Source organism: Acanthaster planci, linkage group LG14, assembly GCF_054643075.1.
Source record: "Acanthaster planci isolate LZ-2023a linkage group LG14, COTS_SCS, whole genome shotgun sequence".
In the NCBI taxonomy this organism is placed as follows: Eukaryota; Metazoa; Echinodermata; class Asteroidea; order Valvatida; family Acanthasteridae; genus Acanthaster; species Acanthaster planci.
In genome coordinates this window covers 2,142,193-2,163,040 of record NC_141790.1, presented here as the reverse complement: position 1 = coordinate 2,163,040, position 20,848 = coordinate 2,142,193, and the positions used below count along the sequence as shown (strand labels likewise).

The window sequence follows — 20,848 nt, the reverse complement described above, 5'->3', positions numbered from 1 at the left end:
GTCTTACTGCTGATCTGCACCATGTGAACTTCATGCTTATCGCACAAAGGAAAACATGTTTAAATGTGTAACATGTGATGGGTATTGTACAGACTTGGTTAATGGAAGGTCAAAGGACACATGACCCAAACAATTCAAAAAGACAAGTACAACTGGGAAAAAAAATAAAGGGTAAGACTTCTGTTCGTAATGGACTCCAAACATGAACTTACAGTAGCAGGAATGATGAAAGGTGTCCCAGAGATTTCCTTTGAATGCTTACATTTCAGTCCAATAAAACGTACCACTGGGTTTCCTTAAGGGAGGATTTTGGGGAAATAAATTAACATCCACCCCAATTTACAAAAACTGCTTTAGCAAAGGGACCACAAGATTCTCAGCACTAATTAAAAATGCTCTCAAGAATGCCAGCTACATGGTTGGTGGTGCATTCTCAGGATTTCCACTAATGTGTGGGCTGGAATCATTGTCCTTTAGGCTCACAAGGGCTGAATCACAGTACCGTGCATTGCTCTTTGCCTTTGATCATTCCTCTTTCCAAACACTTGAAAGAGCACACAATGCAGGTTTTTATTATTTTCGCCAAGCAGTTGCGTAATGTTGGGCTGTTACACAAAGTGTGAAGAGAAATACTAATGTTTTCAGAACTTAGCAGCAGAGAAATAGACAGGGCACTTTTGAAACTTTACATCTGGATCATCTGCTGAAAATAAAATCTGCTTCCAGCGGCAGACGTGAGTTTCGGAAGTTTTCCCACAGCCTTCACGCATCTCGCTCCACCAAAGTAACTGCCCCGATCCCTTGGAGTGTGGACAAGGCTTGCACCTGTAAGCCACTGGCTGGAGATGCAGGACCCTCGAGCATACTGGCCAGACTGCGCGTACTCTACCACAAAGAGGCATGTCTCTTGAGGTTTCCTGGTGCCACCCTAGCGCTCCTGTATGAAGATGGTCTCTTGTGGGCAGAGCCCGGCATCTTTCAGTGACTTGTCAAAGTCCATGTAGGAGAGTTTCCTCCTTGGAAAGTTGGTCACCATCTCATAGCGCTCGTTGGAAAACCCCTCCTTGCCAACCAGTTTCACCAGAGTCTGCATGTTCACGGGACAAAGAACACAAAGATAGGATAATAAAAAGTCTTCTTCAATGACACAATTATCACCTGGCAGTGCATGTTTCAATTATTGACCTCTTGCTGCCAGGGATTCCGGTTTCGGACAAGTATTCTTTATACGCGTTGCCACGGTCTCCGAAATCAGACAAAGGGAACTGGGCCTTGTAACAAAAGACCGTACTCGTAACAAAAGACCAGGCTGCTGGGAATTACCAACATTTTTTACTCTCAATAGTGGAGATAATCTAGCCTTGTTTTGAAACAGTATACCACAGTTTGGAGCATTCAGCGCGAGCGGATTACCACTGGGGACAAAATCACTCCACCACCGCAGCGAAGAGCCACACAGTACCGCTGCGGTAGAGATCAGCAGCGCACTGTGCCAGTTTCGTGAACAAAAGAAAATTACGTAACACTGCAAAATCTGGGCTCTTTTTACAAGGCAACAGGCCTGACTGAAATACTCCAGCATCAACAGATGTCGTCTGTCAGATTAGAGTAGAGACCAGACAGTCCTTCGTGTGGGAGTACATGTAGGTTTCCAGTAAATGAAGATATGAATTTTTAAAGAATTTTGAACACAGAAAAAAATGATAATTATCCAATTATCCCGTCCCAGCATCATTAACATTGATAAATGCCACTGGTGCGAAGTGGTAAATGATACTGATTTTTTTTTCCAGGTGGATGGAATGGCTATGTAAACAACATAAGGTAAATCTTTAGACCAGGGTACTAATTTGAATGAAGGAAGGAGTTTAAGATAACTGAATGTTCATTCTCATGTGTGATGTCGCTTCAACATGGTTAAAAACAGCTATCCCTTGTAAAAAGCTGTAATGACTTTTGCAACTAAAGAGCATATGCTATGGTGAGTTTCAGACTTTAAACATTTGAACTGCACTGAAAATAAAATGGTTGAAAGGATCACATACATGTCCTATGCGTGTACACAGTATACCACTGACAAGTACAGGGCTCAATTTCATAGCGCTGCTTGACAGTCATGACAGTAAGCAGGAAAGTCATGCTTACTGTAGCAGCAGATTTTGCTAACTGTAAGCACTATATCATGGCAGTGCTTACATGTAGCATGGTTTTGTCTTTTGTCTGTGCATTCGCGTGCAGAGAGCTTCCTATTGTTACGTTGGTAAGTTGAACAATTTTTTTTTTCTCAGAGGTAAGCGCGCCTGTGCTACACAGGCTCCCTGAAATACATGGAGCCCCTGTTTACACAAAATTGTGTGCTTAGCAGCACTGTGAAATTGGGCCCAGGTAATATTTAGACACATGTACATTGTTAAGTGCTAATTATATATAACGGGTTTGCCCTTACCCAACGTATATTAATAAACACTGTATGCTCAGTGCTTGTCCGAGAGCTTGCGAAAAAACCTCACAAGCTTACTCGGGTGGGACTCGAACCCACGACCTCCTGCTTACTAGTGCAGACGTCTTAACCACTCGCCCACCGAGCTTGCCGGGATCGGCTGGCTGGTCCGAGTCAAATGAAGCAGCGGGTACCGCGAACTATTTTCAAGATGTATATACGTTGGGTAAGGGCAAACCCGTTATATATAATTAACATCTCCCCAACGCAAAAATACATCTTGAAAATTGTTAAGTGCTGTTTTGTCACCACTCTCTTTGGAAGTTGAAATGTTTACGAACAGTGTGCAAACTTTTGGGAAAATTAACTGCAGTCGTAGTCTTGAGGTTAATACAGGGGGTGGTGTTGAACTTGGCAGACTCATCGTTACAGACTCCTTGTTTGACAGACATCAAAGGGAATGGATTTGTTTTCTCACCAAGAGAGGAGTGTCTTCTGAAAGTGACAGCTGTTTCCTCTTTCCATCGGGAAACCGAAGCATCAGCTTGGCTTGAGTCTGCTCCTGTGACAACCCTGGACGTGAGCAACAATCAGCATAGTGTCTGAATCCTTGTGTATAGGAGATAGCCTACTCTACTGTGTTACAGGGGCGGAGCTGAGTCACATTACTCATTTATGCATTAATGAGCTGTTCAATGTGAAAAGGGCTCAAAATAATCTTGGAAGAAAACAAAAAGACTTTTTTCCTGCATTGACAGATTACACACAGACCAGCACGTAGATTGTGACTCAATAAGCAGGATACAAAGTACCACTAGTCTTCTAGTAAAATTACCATTTTATCTTCTTTAATAAGTAGAGCATGTTTGTTTGCACAATGAGATTCCTTACCAACCAAAGCCACTTTCCTCTACCTATTCCTAGTCTACCTGGATTCAAATTATGAAGATACATTACTAAAATTGGTTGATATGCCTGTAACTCTGCTTACCATAGACATCCCACAAAAACTAGATTACTGGCCCTCAAACCACACCAAGCCTTTGGAAAAAACTTACAGACTTAAGGTTTCAGAGTATTTTAATCATTCCACATTTAGTACAGAAAACTTTTGTTTATTTTGACAGGAAATTTTTAAATAATTGGCACATTTACACATTAATTAGATGCTACAAGCGTGTAACACTTTTCTCCTAGTAGTTCTGTGAAGTATTTGACCAAATAAGGTCATCCAGTCAATACAGTCAGTTAGAAAACCACTTACAATACATGTATGTACGTGGAAGGAACAAAACCAAATTAAAAGCAATTTCTAACAAACACAACTTCGTCAAATGCTCTGCAATGACAGGTGCCAAATAACCGAAGGAATCTTACGTTTTGTAACTCAGGGGAATAAAATTGTAGCTGAGCTGTATGAAACCACTCGACTCAAAATATTAAACTTACCTGCATCGACTTCAGACTTGCCATTCTTCACACCAGTTTCAGGCATGTCGTCTGTCCTATTTCCCACGATTCTGTCCAATGAGTTGGATGATTTCCTCTCGAAGTCTTCATCCAAATCCCCACCCTGTTTTTCCCCGTCATTGTTGATGTCGAGTGTTTGAGTTCTACCTTCTCCGTCTGTAGAAACACTCCCGTTTAATGAAGAAAGCACCGCCGGGGTGGCCTTCTCTGAGTTCTGTGAGGATGGGCTCGATGACGTCCTGACATTCTGCGAACTGCCGTCGGTCACCGACTCAATGATGCAATCCGAGTCACTGCCGGTATGGCTGGAGTTGCTCTCAACGTTCACGATGACATCATCCTTCTCATCTTCCTCCTCCTCAACTTCATCGTCTTCGTCGTCGGAGAGACTGATTGTGTTCTGCGTCCTCATGAAGGATGACGCAGCGGACGAGTTCTCGCTGGGTTGGGTGCTTTGGGAGGAGGAGCTAGTAGATTCGGCTAGGGAGGCAGCGATGGCTGCTTCTAGTTGGCAATCTTCACTTTCATCTAAAATGCTCGTGGACTATATCACGGAACAGAGATGAGAGAAGTGGCCAAATAAACATCGACTCCACAGAAAATAACAAGAAATTTACAAAGATAAAATAAAGAGTCAGTATATTCACTGGAATTATATGAGAACTTAGTCTGGCTGTTCCGGTTGCTGCTTGAGTAGTTTTGTGCTCAAAAGTTGCCATCAACATTGTCTGTACAGCAGACATTTTGTCCATCTGTTAGCACCAAAGTGTGTCAACCACGACCAAAAAAATTTATGGAGAACAGAACTTCTCAGAAGTGAAAGTCTCCTAATGTTTCAATCATGTTAGATATCTGGATATTTCCTTTAATACTGAGAAGGGTGTTGACTTAAGGGTTTGAAGTTGTGAAATTGAGGGCTGATGCTAAAGCATGATGGTGCCAATATGACTGCAAAAGATACTATCTGAGTGTGTCCAAGATATAGGAACTCAATTTCTGCAACAACTGGTTCAACTTACCGTTCTGGCTCTTTTGGCAGGTGGTGATGACAGCGTATCCTTGTCGAAGCATGGATGGTCAGAAAGGAACTCCATGACTATGGAAAGAAGGAAAGCAGGACTGTGAACAGTAGGTATAATTTACAAACGCAGGTAGTTATTGCCAACTGTTGATGGCTGTGATGTGGAATATGCTGGTTTGAAAACACATTCATGATATTTCTTGAAGCAGTGCCTGGTGAATGAGGTGTCTTAATTTAGAAGTGGCACTAAAACAGTAACGTGATTGTTTTGCGTAGAAAAAAAAAATACTCACCAAGATCACAAAATGATATGCTATCAAGGTTATTCCAAGATACAAGAAGCTCACCTGGATGGGGTTAAGAACAAGTATCAATTGTAGGGAAACAATCAGTCATAACCAAACAGAAAGAAGAAACACCTCCAAATTTGTACATCTCATGAATAATGAAGCCATTCTGAGTCCGTGCTGTTTTGTGGACTGTCACCTGTTCTGGGGTCCAGAATGGCTACATGAGGGAACTCTCTGACCCGATAAAACTGCATGTATCTGCGGCCCTCATCACTATCGTGATACACCTGAAATGAAAAGAAAAGGCCACGGCTGTATACATCAATCCATTGCCCATAAAGAAAAGCCCAATATATGAACAAAGAGAAGCAAAAAAAAAAAAAAACACACACAAGCAGTGTAATAAAATTTGCTTCCCAATTCACTGCACATGCCCCGTAGTAGAATCAAATGCAAACTTGGTGAGCATAGTTTGTTTTTGAACATCACTGCCACAGAGGCAAAGCCGGAAATTAAAAAGATGTACGGCCCGCTCAGAATGGGCAAACGGTGCGTGGGATTAGTTCAACTTCTCGTGCTTTGGATATGTCCTCTGTGTCTCTTTCATTGGGCTGACCATTATGTCATGTGCAGGTAATTTTGGGGGTAATACACTGAATTATTGAGAAGTATTTTGCGACGTATCCTCTTCTAGCAAATGGCAGCAGAAAAGTAGGACCTAAATTCGAGTGCTGTTTCTTCGTTGGAAGTGTCCCTCTCTCATAGAGATTTCTTTTGAAGTTTGGACTTTTCAAAGGATCAGGTAAAGCTATGTGTTACCACGGTAACAGACTGACACCTTATTTGGGGTACAACATGGTCTAAAAAGTCATTGAAATTGGTAACCAAAAGTCGTCATGCACAAAACAAATTGTAAAGATAGGGGCCTTGCTGTCTGTGTTGGCTGCTTTCCAACATCACTGCCTGCACAACCGTGCCCGACATGACTGTTTTCTATTTGAAATTCGAAAGCTCGGAACAACAATTGCACAAGGTGTAATTTAAAAAGCTCCATAAACCTGCAACTACCTGCCAGAATATGAAAGACTCCCTGATGATGCTGCGGACCGTCGGGTCACTCCACACGTCCCTGTTGAGTTTCTGACAGCTGAACTCCTGCACATCTTGGACGTTGACAATGAGCCATCGCCCCTGGCTCTGACCGGCCTCTCGAGCCTGGCAAATACCAAACTGATATTAAACCTGGCTTTCATCGTCAGGCAAAAGAAGCAAAATACATGTATGAGCAGTATCATGCCCAAGAGTTATGTCTACATACAACATCTTTTCAGCATTTCACTATCTTCACAGTACATGAATATTTTTGGTCTTCAACATCCAAGGTACTATATTCGATACATATAGCCCCTCAAATGACATGACAGAGAGTTCTACATGTAGCTGTCAGTCACCATGGTAACAAACTTGGCAATATTTCCAACAAAGTTGTATTTAGCACAAAGGTCTGGATGCAGATCTTGGGCCAACAATTCCAACTTACACAAAAATAAAATCAAGTTCACATAAGTAACACCAAAATTTGTGCACTTTTTTGAGAATGCACGTCCTTCTTATCTCATATATTTCACCTTTCGAGTTGTTCTAACTGTAAGCTGAACTGCAATGTGAAATCACATGTTTCTTGAATCATCTCAAAAACAAACTGCATGTGGCGATGCGGTCATCGGGTACAAACCGTATTGAAGGTGCCTTTGTGCATCAGGTCCACTGGGGGTCGGAACAAGTCCTCTAGGGTACGAATCTTTGCTGACTGGGGTATTTGATTGCCTTGGTTACGAATCATCGCTTCCTGGTGCCCTGCCGCAAAGATCAGTTTTTTAAATAATAAGATACACTTGAACCTCATTAGTTACATTTCCTTAGGAAATTTCAAATTACCTTGTTATAACAGGAACCTTGTATTATCAGGATTGAACACAATAAAGAACAAAGGATTCCGACAGAAACAGTTCCTTGTGAGCAGCATGTTGTATTAGTAGTACTTTTATTAACAAGGTTCGCACTACATGAAAGTGTTGTTGGCTGACGAGGGTTTTCACTTTCCTATCTTAACGGAAACACACTAATGTTTAATTCCCAAAAATATGGCCGGAGAAAAAACGACAACAAACATTTCTAACTTTCTAGTAAAAACATTTAGCTGTTAATTACTCTTCAGTCAGTCACGAGAAGTGAACAAGTTTTTCGACAATATTCTGTACTTTGTCCATGCAATGTTAGTACTGTGTGGAAAAGTGGTTGGTCAACGCCAAACATTTTATGCGCGACATTTAAAACAGTTTTCCTTTCTGTTCTGTCTTTGTTTGGGGAAAGGCCAGGGTTATAGCCGACGGACCTTCAGTCAAACCTTTGTGTGGATTATGTTGCTCAAGGAAACCAGTTGGTAAAATCCTGGTGTCCTGTAACCCACGTCTTGCTCATGTTACAACAACTTTCCCTTTGCTTTGTACTTAGGGAGGGAAAAAAATGACTCCATGTAATACGTTGTAAAGAGATCTGGGATTCTTACGAGTTTCGGCCTGGAAGTCCCTGAACTTGTCAAAAATTGATTGTCCTCCTCTGCGCCTTGGCCGAGGACCTTAAAGACAAAATCAAGCAGAGACAAATTTAATAAATACATATAAATTCTCTTTCAACTCAAAGTGAGAGTTTCTGATCTCAGCACTGAAATCCTGGCTAAAACTTTGGAGCTTACCGAAAGTTGGTACATCCTGAACCAGAATTTCTCTCTTCTGGGGTATGGGTGCACGGACACTGTCACTGATATAACACAAAATGGACAATGATAATGCTGCAGATATTAAGTTTGAAATGTTTATCCTACTTCAAGGCTAATTATGACTCTAGAAACTGTATACAAGTATACAGGTAATTCCAGAAATTAGGGGTCCATTTTTTTTTGTGTCCCTGTCACATCTGACATACGATTGTGTAAGTTCCAAACCCATTTCCTAGTTTCCATGAATGATGAATTAATGCAAATTACCTACCAAACAAATAGTAATAGTTTGAAATCAATTCCGGTGATATTTCCATGTCAAATAACAAAGGTCGGACGTAACAGGGACACAAAAATGTCACACTTTTGGACCCCTAATTTCTGGAATGACCCATATCATCAGAGCCCAACGTGTTTAAAAATTAGAGAGAACATGCAAAACAAGGAACAAGATGGAAAATTAAATTCAGTCCACCACTCCTACTGCACACTGTGTAAAATTCGGACAGTATTTTGTACATGTGTATCTGTGCTTTGTGTATGTCTCCTGGTTTCTCATACGTCATTCCTCTGCATTACCTAGTTTGTTCCATTGCAGTAAGTTTCAATTCACTTGGTTTTCCCTACTGGTGCAAAAGGTTGGAGAAAAAATACCACTTTAAACTTACTTGAATATTTGTAAGGAATAGACAAATGTTGTCCAACTGGAAATGTTTCAGTAAGCGTGGGCGACATTGGTTTAATTTTGTTTCCAAGCTTCTTCTGTTCTCTATACAGGAACCCACATGTAAGCAGTCTGTGTGCTTGCAAGCATTCAAGGGCAGATTGTATGCCTCAAGTCAATGACTTGGCTTACAGTCACGACACTACTGGCTGTCATGACTCAGATCTGACAACTGTGACTAATGGGTCATTCTACAAATTCAGGGTCCAAAAGTGTGACATATTTGTGTCCCTGTTACCCCAGACCTGTGTAATTTGACATGGAAATACCACTCTAATTGATTTCAAACTACATGTATTTCTGCATGCATTTGTTTGGCAGGTAATGTGCATTAAGTCATCACTCTTGGAAATTAAATGTGTTCTGAGCTTACAAAATCATGTCAGATGTGACACAGACAGGAAAAAAACTAGGACCCTTAATTTATAGAATGACGCTCACACACTAATTTCAAAAACAATCTACAGCGCTTTTTGGGGCGATATTACAAAACACAATTCTAACCATTCATGTATTTTGTAATTCAGCCAGAGTGTGGAATAACATTAAGCATGTATCCACAATTGCACATTTGAGACACCAAGATCCTGTCAAAGCAGTGTTATGTCCTGACAGTGCCTACTCCCCTAATTTTGTCCAAAACCAACTCGGGGCATAGCCAACTTTGTCAACAGAGTTTGGCATGCCCCAAGTTGGCAATGGACAAAGCTGGGCCAGTAGACAGTATTTGGATATATGTACATGTTACAGCATCACACTGCGTATTTGTTACAATACATACACATATACCATGCATATTGTACAGTTCAACTAAGGGCATAAAGACAAAGTCTGTGTTAAGAAAAGTGCTGAAGCTTTACTGACTCAGGGGGGATGTCTGGAGCAGCATCAGCTCCTGATGGTCCAGCCGAGGCTCCTGATGGACCGGCCGAAGCCCCTGCCTCAGCAGTCTCCACAGCGCCCTCTAGCTGCATACCAATGGCCATCTCCAGGTTGCCGTTGCACACTTCAAGCAAGCGACGACCAATATCTTCAGTTGCACCTGATTACAAGGGAAAAAAAGCCATTGTGAATATAGGTTTGGCGGTGATGGTGCAGACTAAAAGAAATCAAATTTCATATTGGAAACAAACTGAACCAAATGAAAATACGACACCTCCTTGGAAATGTGTGACTGTACATGTACTGGTACTATGCTGTCAATGCTGCTCTGTGATTTACTCGGGCAGGAACGACGAGACACAGTTGTCAACGTACATCTATGTACAAGCTGGTCTGGGTACCAGGGCAACTGGTCGGTATACGAGTTGGCATGTGTATGAGTTGACCAGCATTCATACATGTACATGCAGCCTTGTAGGCCAAGGGCCATAGGCCTCAGGTTTATTTTCACCACTGAACATGCTGAAAGATCACAAAGCTCCTGGCATGCCTGGTCATGCTGGTTATCACAGACAGCAAAAATCAGTTGCGTCCTTCCACCACAAAGCTAAGTGGTCAGCAAGGTAAGACATAGCCTAGATAGGGACATGCATAAATGAGTGAGGGCGCTAGGGAATTCATTTTCTTAAACACCCGTTAAATAGAAAATTGTGATCAAAATGTGTTTTTTTCCGCAGGCTCTAACCAGCTAATGTAGCTCCTTGATTTAATTTTCAATTTTAAATTTTTTGAAATTTCAAGTGAAGCCAACATCCAATTCACTGAAATAAGGCACAAATGCATTGTAACAAAACGATTATGTGAAAATATGAATTAGAAGCTATTCAGGCAAAATACTCAGTCATTTTTGCGTTAAAATACCACAGTTTTCTCTGCATTAGAGTTTACATAAGTACAAAAAGGTCCCAAAACATTTCAAACTACCCGTAAGTACATGTACTTTAAATCAATATTTCTTTGCTTTGCAAGGAACAATGGAAATCCAAACTTATATCAAAATGTTTCTTATGACATGCATGACGTAAGATCAGGTCTTAACTAAAAAGAAAACAGAACAAACAAGTAGTTGAACAATTTTTGCTAACATAGACGTAGGCCTACCAAAAACTTGAATCAACTACCCTGCTGAATTCATTACATGTACATGCATTACGAGGAGCTTAGCTGGTGCAACTATACTAGTACTAGTTAAACCACCACGACTATGGACGATCTGCAAACCGAAGTTTCATACCACACCTTCCAAACATGATGATCTTCAAATCATATTTCTACAGACACTATTCGTGCTGTTTCAATCAAAGCTGTATGGAATACCTGTGATTGCAGCGAACTGCTTGGCAAGACCATCCATTGCCGTGCTTTTCGACTTCCCGCGGGACGCCATCTTCGTTATTGTCGAGCTGGGATTTTCTCCATAACTCGCAAGAGGGCGCCTTTCCACGCCACCACAGACATTAAGATAGACCAAAGATTGTGTAGCGCCGCGCGGCGCGCGCTATACAGTCTTTGGACATGACCTACGCTGGACCGGCTAGGCCAGTGACAACATAAACATATGTTGAACAAAAGTGCCGGCTGTGCATCGTGTGATGACTGTGGGAGTTGCTTGTCTTTCTCGTGAAAATCCACCAGCAGGACCAGGGTAATAACGACAGTACGGTCATTCGTGACCAAAACGATCCTACTTTCAAGTATTCTAAAAATCTAATCAGATATGTCAGAGGAAAGGTTCCTCGTCCGGCTACTAGTACTACTACTACTACTAGCTGCCTCCTACTGAATGTACTACATACATGTACATTATGTTGGCCATGCATAGGCTACCTGGCAGAAGTGTCATGACCAAAGATTATATAGCGAAGCGATGCAAGATGGGTAATTTGGCCATAAAGGTGTTATCACCATGGGCGCCATTCGAGTGTGAACTTTGACGTGTGCCTGCCGGGGCGCCTGTGCATTAACATGCACTGCGCAGGCATAGTCCAACCAGAATGGTGCCCATGTGATAACAACGTTGTACGCGTATTCATGGTGAAAACGTTTTACGCGTATTCATGGTGAAGTTCCCCATACGATCTTTGGTCATGACTGTTGTGCTGCAGTTGGGCTAGCCTAACTATTGTTGACCAATGTCTGTGGCAAATGTCTCAACATTATCCAAGTCAATGTGTCTCACTCTTGACACAAATTACCTAAAATGTGAAACTTCATCTGTTCATCTAGCCCTATGACCAATGACATGACATTTGTAAACAATATGACATGCTGGGCACATCATGCACACAGGACCTCTCGGTCGTAGTTGGGCCGGCCCAACTGTAATGGTCTAGTTGGGACGGGTCCAACTAATGTGTGCATCCCATGTAGCCCCCCTCCCCCGGGACATTTCGCCCCAGTTACGCCACTGCTTGCCCTCTACGATATGTTGGATATGAAACCTACCCAGTCCAGTAGAAAATTTATTCAATGCTGCAAAGGATTAAAGTTTACCAACGACAAGCCTGTGAGCCACCATAGTAAAATAATTTGGCTCTGTTTCATTCTTTGACTACATTGTATTTGTGAATTTCAATATGAATCTCGATACTATTCTGTAAAAACAGATTTATTTTGGGGTCATTTTTAGTTCTGAAAAGAGCAGTTTTTAATGTTTACGGTCATTCGACTCCAGAGTTCAGATTAAAACCAACAACACGTCAAATTGCAGTGCAGGAATTGGTTGGTGCACAAGTTGGTCAGTGTACCGAGTCGGTCAGTGAACGAGTTGACCAGTCCAAGTACAAATTGTTCAGTGTACAAGTGAGCATGCGTACAAGTTGACCTGTTGCCAACCATAGTTGGGACTGACCCAAGTATAGTTGAGGCCGTGGCCGTAAACAGTGAGACCTAGTCTCCTAGAAGGGGCTCTTCACATCTACATGTACTTGTATTGATAACTTGACTTTAATTTTGTTGTCTTTTTTTTCAGCTGCCACCATGGGAGCTGTAGTGTCATCGACTAATGGCGGTGATCACGGTGGCATTGTTGCAGAATTAACACATCCAATGAAAGGTGATTGGCTAAGTCAACATGTCGTGGCTTGCAATGGTAAGGAAAGTTGTAGACTTGAGTCACTTGACTTGAACTCGAGTCGCTACTTTTGTGACTCACGACTTGACTTGCAACTATCACATTTTGACTTGTGACTTGACTTGGACTTGTAAAAAATGACTTGTGACTTGACTTGGACTTGTAAAAAATGACTTGTGACTTGACTTGAACTTGCAAAAATTGACTTGTTACCACCTCTGATGGTAAGTATCTAATTTCCATGGAAGTGCGCGCATAATCATACTCAACATTCGTCAGATTTTTTCTTTAAATAGATATAAAGCCTTCACAGGGAAACTAAAGTTTCAGGGGGCCAAACTTGTTTATTAGGGAACCAAAACATTTAGGAAATTTTTCATTGTAAACTTTTATGGTCTCTTTCTCTGGGGCTATTTTTGGACACTTTTTGAAGGAACTTGGAATTTAATGGACTAAACAAATGGCCGTTCATTATTTTTCACAAACATGGGGGGAGGGATATTGTCTCTTTAGTCCCCTCCCCCCCGATCACCTTCACATGCAGTTGTATTGCTTCTGTGTATAGAGGTATAATTCTGTTACCAGCTATTTCGGCCCAGAAACTTGTCATTTGGGTCAGTTTAGCTCTGATCTTCATTTAATGTGGCATAAACAGATAAAAACGATCAGCACACCAATCAAAACACTGAGTTTCCAAAGTCACTGATTCAACTTTATGCTGTCATTTAAATACATACATGTTCATGCGTACCCTTTTATTTACAGTGTCTAAGCATGAGGCGGCACATTTGTGGGAGCGGTTTAAAGAACTGGGATGCAATGAGGATGGAGAACTCAGCGGAGAGATGCTGAGAACAGCTTGCAGTGCCAACACTATGGCGGCCAAGGTACCTTTAACAATGAGCCAGAGTTTGGGGACATTGCCAACTGCTTTGATGGAAGAGCTGCGCTTTTTTTTAACACTTGAAACTCAAGAGATGTGGACCAGCTGTTGCTTTTATGTTGAGCCAAAAATATCCAACGGTTTTTTCCACCTGTTTTTGGTTTGTTTCTTATTTATGAGGGGATGCCTGGCTGATCCCCTCCAGTTCTTGCCTTGCATCCATGAATGAATACGGTTGTCTTTTGGGGGGGATAATGTTGAGAGATAGGAGGTGATTTGGAAGAGTGTTCTTGGCCCAAGCATTATTTAGATGGCATTTAATACTGCATACATATAATTTGTCCTCTTAATTACATGTAAACGGTAAGGTTTTAATTGTGCAATGGTTGTGACAACAGTGGTAACGATCACAGTGAATGAAGACGCAGAATTGGCTCAGGTCGCGTCATCCCAATTCCAAGATCACAAATGTCACGTTCAGCCACCTGGCAAATTTCAGTGCTCTTCCTTCCGTTGGTATATTCTTACATCCAGTACAGATAAGTAGCACAGCGTCCCAGCTTCCTTGCAGTGTTGAATATTTCAATTTGAACCTGATTGCTTGGAGCCACCTCCGGTCTCCAAACTCTGATGACCCTGCATAGTGCAGTTAGCCAAAGCACCCGACACATACATTGCGTCTACTTCCTTAGGGCATGCAGCATATACATGTGTATATCTGCACTTTTGTTTGCCTCCTGTAGCTCTGTCAGATGGAAGGGTGCTGTGTCTGCCTGGCATTGCAAACTCATCACCAGACAATTAGGACTGTAGGACCAGATTTCCAACAAAAATTGTAATGAAATGATTTTCCTTTTGTTTTCATGACGTTTGCAGATTTTGGAGATGATGCCCAGATCTAAAGACAACGTGTTGACATTCCAGACGTTTTGCAACATGTCGCGCTGGTTGGCGGATGCCAACATTGAAAAGAAAATAAGAGGTGAGATCAGAAACATTGCAGAGTATCCCCGAGAGGCCCCGTCTCGTTATACCGTTTTCAGTGCACAAGGGGATTTTACCTTTTTGTTTCTTTCGTTTTCATTTTTGTTTGATTTTTTTCCTTCCTTATTTAATTTTCTAGTCTTCATATTCACAGCTGTGTTCCAGTGTTTGAATAAGGGCCACGCTCTTGACCTAGCCATCGTGACTGACATTTTGAGTGAGATTTATTGTGACGAGAGCAAGGTAAGTTTTGCTTGTAAGAAGTTCTTTCAAGCCATCAGAAATTCTTGTTATGTGTTTCAAGTTCTTTTCTTTTTCTTTCTCTTTTTTTCTCATTTTCTCTTTCAAGATATCATTCTTTAGATTTTGTTAAACCAAGGCAATTGATAAGAACCCATGTACGTGCATTTTACATAAACATAATATCAGAGAGGAAATTGCCTTAGTTTACTGTTACGGTTTTCATTAAACAAAGGAATATGATTGAAAAATAAATCTGAACGCTACCCCCCCATAAAAATGCTGATGCTCTATGGTCGCAACTACGGTACTTTGTATTTAGTCCAGCAATCAAGGCAATTGCCATAGCAGAGTAGAAAGTGGCATATCATTGAAAGTACATGTAGCATGGTTGACCAGCAGTTAACACCATCCTTGGATGTAAAGCAGGTTACCACACAACTGCTTTGACAGATGCATGCTCATCTTTGATCATCAGCAAGGGTCATGTCCTTCAGATGGGGTGTACTGTAAGTCATACGTGTACATGTAGGCCTAGGCCCCATCATGCATGATGTGATTGCATGTTACAGATATACATGATTGGAGAACTCACAAAACCTTTCTTGACAGTAGACTGGCTTACTGTGGTATATCTGGCCGGCAGCATGATGCCAAACAAAGGCAAAAACATGCTAGGGAAATAACCAATATATCGCATTGTATCCCAACAGCAATTTTTAGCTTCTAAATATCTGTTTTTGGATACGTGAAAGGTTGAATGAGATTAAAGGTCACTAATTGATTTTGCTTGTTGCACTCTTTTCACCTCAGGTTTAGCATTTCAAAATTCTTGTCAAAATTAAAGTGGCTGATGATTTTTTTGGAAAAATGTCAAGCAGTGACACGGTCCTCTCCCGCCTAAACAACAGATTGCTAACAAGACATAATTTCTTGTTGATTTATCTCATTCTCACTTAGCTTTACGTTTTATCCCTTTTATTCCACATGCCAAATATTTTAAGCAAAAACTTGTTTGTAACAGTTCCATTTGTCGGTTTCCATGATATCTTGGATTGAGAAGCCTGAAACAAGGAGAAAGGATTTTAAGTGAAATAAATAATCATGGCACGCATAGTTGTTTACATTCTATTAGATATTTTCATTTCATTTTATAAAATAAGTTTTCATTGCTTACAATGTATTGTGCATATCATTTTACTGTTGATGTACCTTTGGAGCTAGCTGCCTTGACAATTTTTATGTAGTCACACTTTGGTTCTTTGTACAATGATACGATACTCTGAATAAAACAGTATTTATTTGCAGGAGGTCATTGACAGATCGGCCAAGGTTTTTATACATCAGGTGGGCGATATCGCATCCCACTCCATCAGTGAGCAACAGTTTGTCAACTGGGCCATGGAACTACCCCAGGACACGCTGCAGACCATCATGGACTTCAAGTGCTCTCCTAATAACGACACCGTAGAGCAGGTCAGTGGGGTCCACAAAGTCTGAGAAAATGAGCGAGTACGTTCTCGCTTGCTGTAAGTCAAAGAAACAATTCTCCTCAAGGTTCCTATCGTAGCTTTTGATCCACATTTTCCAGGGAAGTGTCGTGCGTGCAAGATGTCATGAATGTCTTTTTAGCAACATTGTTAAGGTTCATTGTGCCACTGTTAAACTAATGGATTATTCTCATTTTCATATGTTGCCATAGGACACGTTGTTAACATCTACTGAGAAACTGGAATTGACTTCCAAGACACAATGTACTCATTCCTTGCTTCCCATGGAAATTCAGTCATTGGCCTCACCGTTACTGTTTTTTACAGTGGAATATAAACAATGTAGCATTGCTGATTTTGAGACTGCATTTTACCATACTGCATTTAATTTTAAATTATTTTATTGTAGAAAATGTGATTCTAAACAAACCTGATTGCATATATTTTCCGGCGCTTTGTACCGCCGCACTTGTATTTAGCGGCCCCTTGGCATTTTCAAGGCCAGTAAGCCCCATACCAAACCGAAACGTTGCTATTAAAGTGAGTGTTGAATGGACGTGGAATGTTGTTTTGTCACTCACAGGCCTCCAGCAGCAACCCCGTCACAGGATCCAAGAGAACGCCCACTACCAAAGATATGCTTAAAGTGTCCAGAATGGCCAGCCGTAAAGACTGGATGCTGCTGGCTAACAAGCTAGGCTTTACTCAGGACGATATAAATCTGATCAAGGAAGAGGCACCTGGAGACGCCAAAGAACAGGTGAGAACCCTGATATTATTGTTCTTCATATTAGTGCTTCTGCAGCCACTGTGTAACCCCCCCCCATCCTTACCATGCTTGACAGGTTTTAGTCCAGAGAGGGGCCAAACGAGGATGACTGTTTAATCGAAATGATGATCCAGATATTTTTCATCCTTATCAATGTTTCTCCATCCAGAAGAAAGCAGTATTAGCTATTCTAAAAATGCTGGCACTTCTGCTAAAGAAAACAGAATTGGCAACGCTGCCAAGGGGGCTACTATTACGCCACTGCCTTTTTCACTATCGGGTTTGCAAGGGACTTTTTCACACACACGGATGCACCACAATTTGCAGGTTCCCGTTGGACCATTGCCAAAGTAGCGTGGTAACTTCCGATTCCATGCAAACGGCGATCAATGCATGTAACTCCATGTGCAGTGCAAGTGATGTCACACGAACCGGATACTCTTCTGTGTACGAGATAGCAGTTTGTACATGAATTGGTGTTGTTCATGTGTAGGTACAACAACTGCTGTTGCTGTGGACGCAGAGGAATGGGGAGCAGGCCACTGTGTCTGTTCTAAGGGAAGCACTGCAAGGCAGCAGGATGACAGAGATTGCTGACAGTCTGGACACCAGTGCTTGATGAGTGCTTGCCAGTGAACCATTTAAAACATAATAATAGCATGCCATACTGTCCATTCCAGACTTTGGAGTCTGGGTACCTAACAGGCTCTTTTGTGTTCCCATGGGCATTGGGGCCACCACTTATTCACCCAACACCCGTGACACCTCAAGATGCTTCTGCTAACAACCCTCTCAAATATTGGTCCAAATCCTCCTCAAGCATGCTTAGATGAACTATTGGCACACCTCTGCAGAGGATAGTTGTGGTCATGACATTGTCCAGTTGTGTACGACCCACAGCGCAAAACGCTTACACTGTATGCAAAGCAATGTCAAATGTGAGTCAAGTCTAATGTTTTTAATGTCAAAGCAGGATTTCAAAGTCAATATTTTAGGTGAAAAAGTGATTTTGAAATTGTCTTGACAAGGTCTTACCCCCTGTTCAGTAGATTGTCCTGAAAAGTTGTACACGCAAGACGGTCATGCCAACTAGTATTTGTTCATGTTAGCCTGGTATTGATATTGCAGGTCAGTTTGGAGTTTCCTGTTCTAAGGATGTTTGTTAAATGCTGTTCAACTCAGACGCTGTTCTTTCTATTGTTGTACAGAAACAGAGTGTTATTTTAAGAGTAATCTTTTGGCTCTAACAAATTATATTGTACATTTTGAAATAAATGTTGTCTTTTGCGATGGTTAATGGAGCCTAGTCTATCTTGGCCCTACATGGTCTATATGTAAAAACAGGGGCATATCCAGGGAGAACTACCCCGCCGCTAGAGTTTACGCATTGGTGGTGCTTAGAGTCTGTTCTTTTTTTTAATATTGTTACAATGAGTGCACAAAGGAAGAAAGAAATACCCTCTAATGTGACATCATATGTACAGAGCAGAGGGGCTTGTCCAAAAAAACAGTCCGAAACAAAACAAACTCATAAAGCTCAACCTTTATGATGTCAGAACAGAGGAACTTTGGATTTCCCTTCCCTCGCTGACATCAAAAACTGAATATGCAAGTGTTTGGGGGATACACTAAACCCCCAAAAAATGTGTATTCAATTTTATGGAGTGTGACTCTTTCAACAACGCTTTTTGTATGTGTGCTGTAATTTGAGGTCTTAAAAAGATATGTAAATGTTTTTGCCTTAGAGGGAGTTGTTTTACGTGCAATAATATTTGAATTGAAGGCAGTTTAATCTTTTATTAATTGCTGTCTATTTCCAAAGTTAAAATGAGTTAATTGCTTTATTGTTTGAATGCATTTCAATTTTACATGTATATTACCTTTTGTGGCAATTCTTTAGACGATTTATTGTACATAAAAACAGAGGGAATTTTATGAGTTACTTGTACATGTCTTGTTTTAAAAGTTACACGGTTGGTACAGCTTTGTCATTCAAATTAATGTATTTTCCAACGAATGTTGAAAATTTGAAGTAGTATTATGGAGGTACTAGCTGCATAAAGTAATGATAAACACTGGACATACATGTACATCAACAGGCATTTGCTGCAGTTAGGTCAGTATACAGAAGTTAATAGTCATAGGTCAAGAAGCGTATGTAGTTGCAACTTTAAATTTGTTTCGGTACTGTGGGCTCCATTGACAGTGTCATTACGTTGGACACCGAAGTAAAAAATGTTGACACTTGGAGCAGGATGCAATTATTTTGGGTTTTTTTTTTACCAGTTCATTTTGTCCATGATGCTTTGAAGATACTTTTTCTCTTCCAAAATAAATCATCCCCAACCTATCCCCACTGGTGGCAAAAAAGTGTGTGGGGGGCACTTTTTTGACTGGGGGGCATGCCCCCTAATGGGATGGCCAGTGGGGCTTCATGGATCAGCCTATTAATGGCTGATGAGTGATGGTCTAACAACTGCCCCCCCCCCACATTTCAGTTCGGTTCATTTTATTTCCTGGCATTTATACATGTCAAAACAGTGAATCCATTAACACTTTTAAATGAAGCAAGTAATCGATAGTAAGTGGAGAGGGTCTCCAAAAAGCACAGCTTGTAAATCAGGGACCCCCTTGGAATTGAAAATCGTTCCGCCGCTGCTGCCTACCCCTCACATAAAAGTAACTTTTTAAATGTCTGTTCGCTAATTATCTCTTTTTCCCCCAGATTGCGCCCTCAGCCGGCTGCAATAAAAAGAAACGAATATGTCACCTCTCTCACATACCACAGCTCTGCTACATGTATGTGCCTCTTTCATTCAAGAAAATAAATTTAAGCATCTGCAAACTTAGCTTGTCGTATTTTTCTTTTATTTGACGATACATGTATCAAGTCAACAAATGGGGGTGTCATGACTGGCCAAAGTGCGCTTAAGTGCTCAACTTCGTAAATCCGAATGTGCGTGATGGGCAACACGCACACCATGCCAGAATGCATAATTGAACACACAATGTGTGGTCATGAATATTTGTTGCTACGGGTACAAGTGTAGTTCTTTTGGCCATGTGACTGGCTCGATTCTTGGCCAATAAACTAAAAGTACAGAATCTGTGGGTGAGCTAGGCATTATCTCAGTGGTTCGTAAGTGACTAAGTTATACACTCGCATGCACTATTGATTGCAAGCTTCCATTGGATGAGCCTGCAAGTTGCGTGTTACCTTCCGATTCCATAGTTCCATGTGCAGTGGGCATAGTTTAACTTGTATTGAATAAGCTGATTTCACACTTTTGAACTGGTACATATGAAGCCATTTTGTACCAAGGAGTGCCATGCAAACGAATGGAGTGCGCACTTGTTGGTTCACGGGCTGGTTCTGGCATTAATGCCTTTTTACACACAATTATGCATGTGACGCATTCAGACTTCAGGGACTTAACCGTTATATAGGCTTTGTGGTTTAAGCACTGCAGGGACCATAAATGTTTAGCCAGTCTGTATATTGAATCTAATGTATTTGTGGCGTTCAGTTGGGGGTTTATGACTGATAATACATTCACTACTTTCGTGAAATACGATGATTGCTGACAAAATTAAAGGTCGTGTACTATCGAAATTCCCGCCAACTTACCGTAGATCATTTATTAAAGTCCAAGGGCGCCCTCTTTTGAATGGCATGTTCCATTTGGATGTTTTGTCAGACAAATACCATGACAACTGACTTTCAGAGTTTTCCTCTTCTACAT

The 20,848-nt window shown here is 41.2% G+C and overlaps 2 protein-coding genes across 3 annotated transcripts; one reads left to right on the top strand and one right to left on the bottom strand.

Moving 5' to 3' along the window:
* Positions 1–456: 456 nt before the first annotated feature.
* Positions 457–11,082, bottom strand: LOC110986018 (UBX domain-containing protein 7-like). Its single transcript, XM_022247590.2, has 12 exons — positions 10,984–11,082; positions 9,589–9,766; positions 7,977–8,041; positions 7,791–7,859; positions 6,957–7,078; positions 6,290–6,436; positions 5,418–5,508; positions 5,225–5,278; positions 4,930–5,006; positions 3,890–4,454; positions 2,919–3,013; positions 457–1,087 (listed from the first exon to the last, which is right to left on the bottom strand). Exons 1-12 carry the CDS (start codon positions 11,051–11,053, stop codon positions 929–931), a joined length of 1,692 nt encoding a protein of 563 aa, XP_022103282.1. The 5' UTR covers positions 11,054–11,082; the 3' UTR covers positions 457–928.
* Positions 11,083–11,139: 57 nt separating this feature from the next.
* On the top strand, positions 11,140–19,954 carry LOC110985993 (uncharacterized). Of its 2 annotated transcripts, none has more exons than XM_087145509.1 (8): positions 11,140–11,311; positions 12,638–12,757; positions 13,505–13,626; positions 14,499–14,604; positions 14,746–14,849; positions 16,155–16,322; positions 16,920–17,096; positions 17,599–19,954. In XM_087145509.1, exons 2-8 carry the CDS (start codon positions 12,646–12,648, stop codon positions 17,722–17,724), a joined length of 915 nt encoding a protein of 304 aa, XP_087001635.1. In that variant the 5' UTR covers positions 11,140–11,311; positions 12,638–12,645; the 3' UTR covers positions 17,725–19,954. The 2 variants fall into 2 exon arrangements, with proteins under 2 accessions (XP_087001635.1, XP_022103245.2); XM_022247553.2 differs by having other exon boundaries at positions 11,143–11,311; positions 14,761–14,849.
* Positions 19,955–20,848: the final 894 nt, after the last annotated feature.

Coding starts and splice junctions, on each gene's coding strand:
- LOC110986018 (XM_022247590.2), bottom strand. CDS start 11,053: ATGGCGTCCCGCGGGAAGTCGAAAAGCACGGCAATGGATGGTCTTGCC. Junction 8,042..9,588: donor GCTCCAGACATCCCCCCTGA/GTCAGTAAAGCT, acceptor GTGTTATATCAG/TGACAGTGTCCGTGCACCCA. Junction 3,014..3,889: donor CAAGTCTGAAGTCGATGCAG/GTAAGTTTAATA, acceptor GCTCACGTCCAG/GGTTGTCACAGGAGCAGACT.
- LOC110985993 (XM_087145509.1), top strand. CDS start 12,646: ATGGGAGCTGTAGTGTCATCGACTAATGGCGGTGATCACGGTGGCATT. Junction 12,758..13,504: donor ACATGTCGTGGCTTGCAATG/GTAAGGAAAGTT, acceptor TTTTATTTACAG/TGTCTAAGCATGAGGCGGCA. Junction 17,097..17,598: donor CTGGAGACGCCAAAGAACAG/GTGAGAACCCTG, acceptor GTTCATGTGTAG/GTACAACAACTGCTGTTGCT.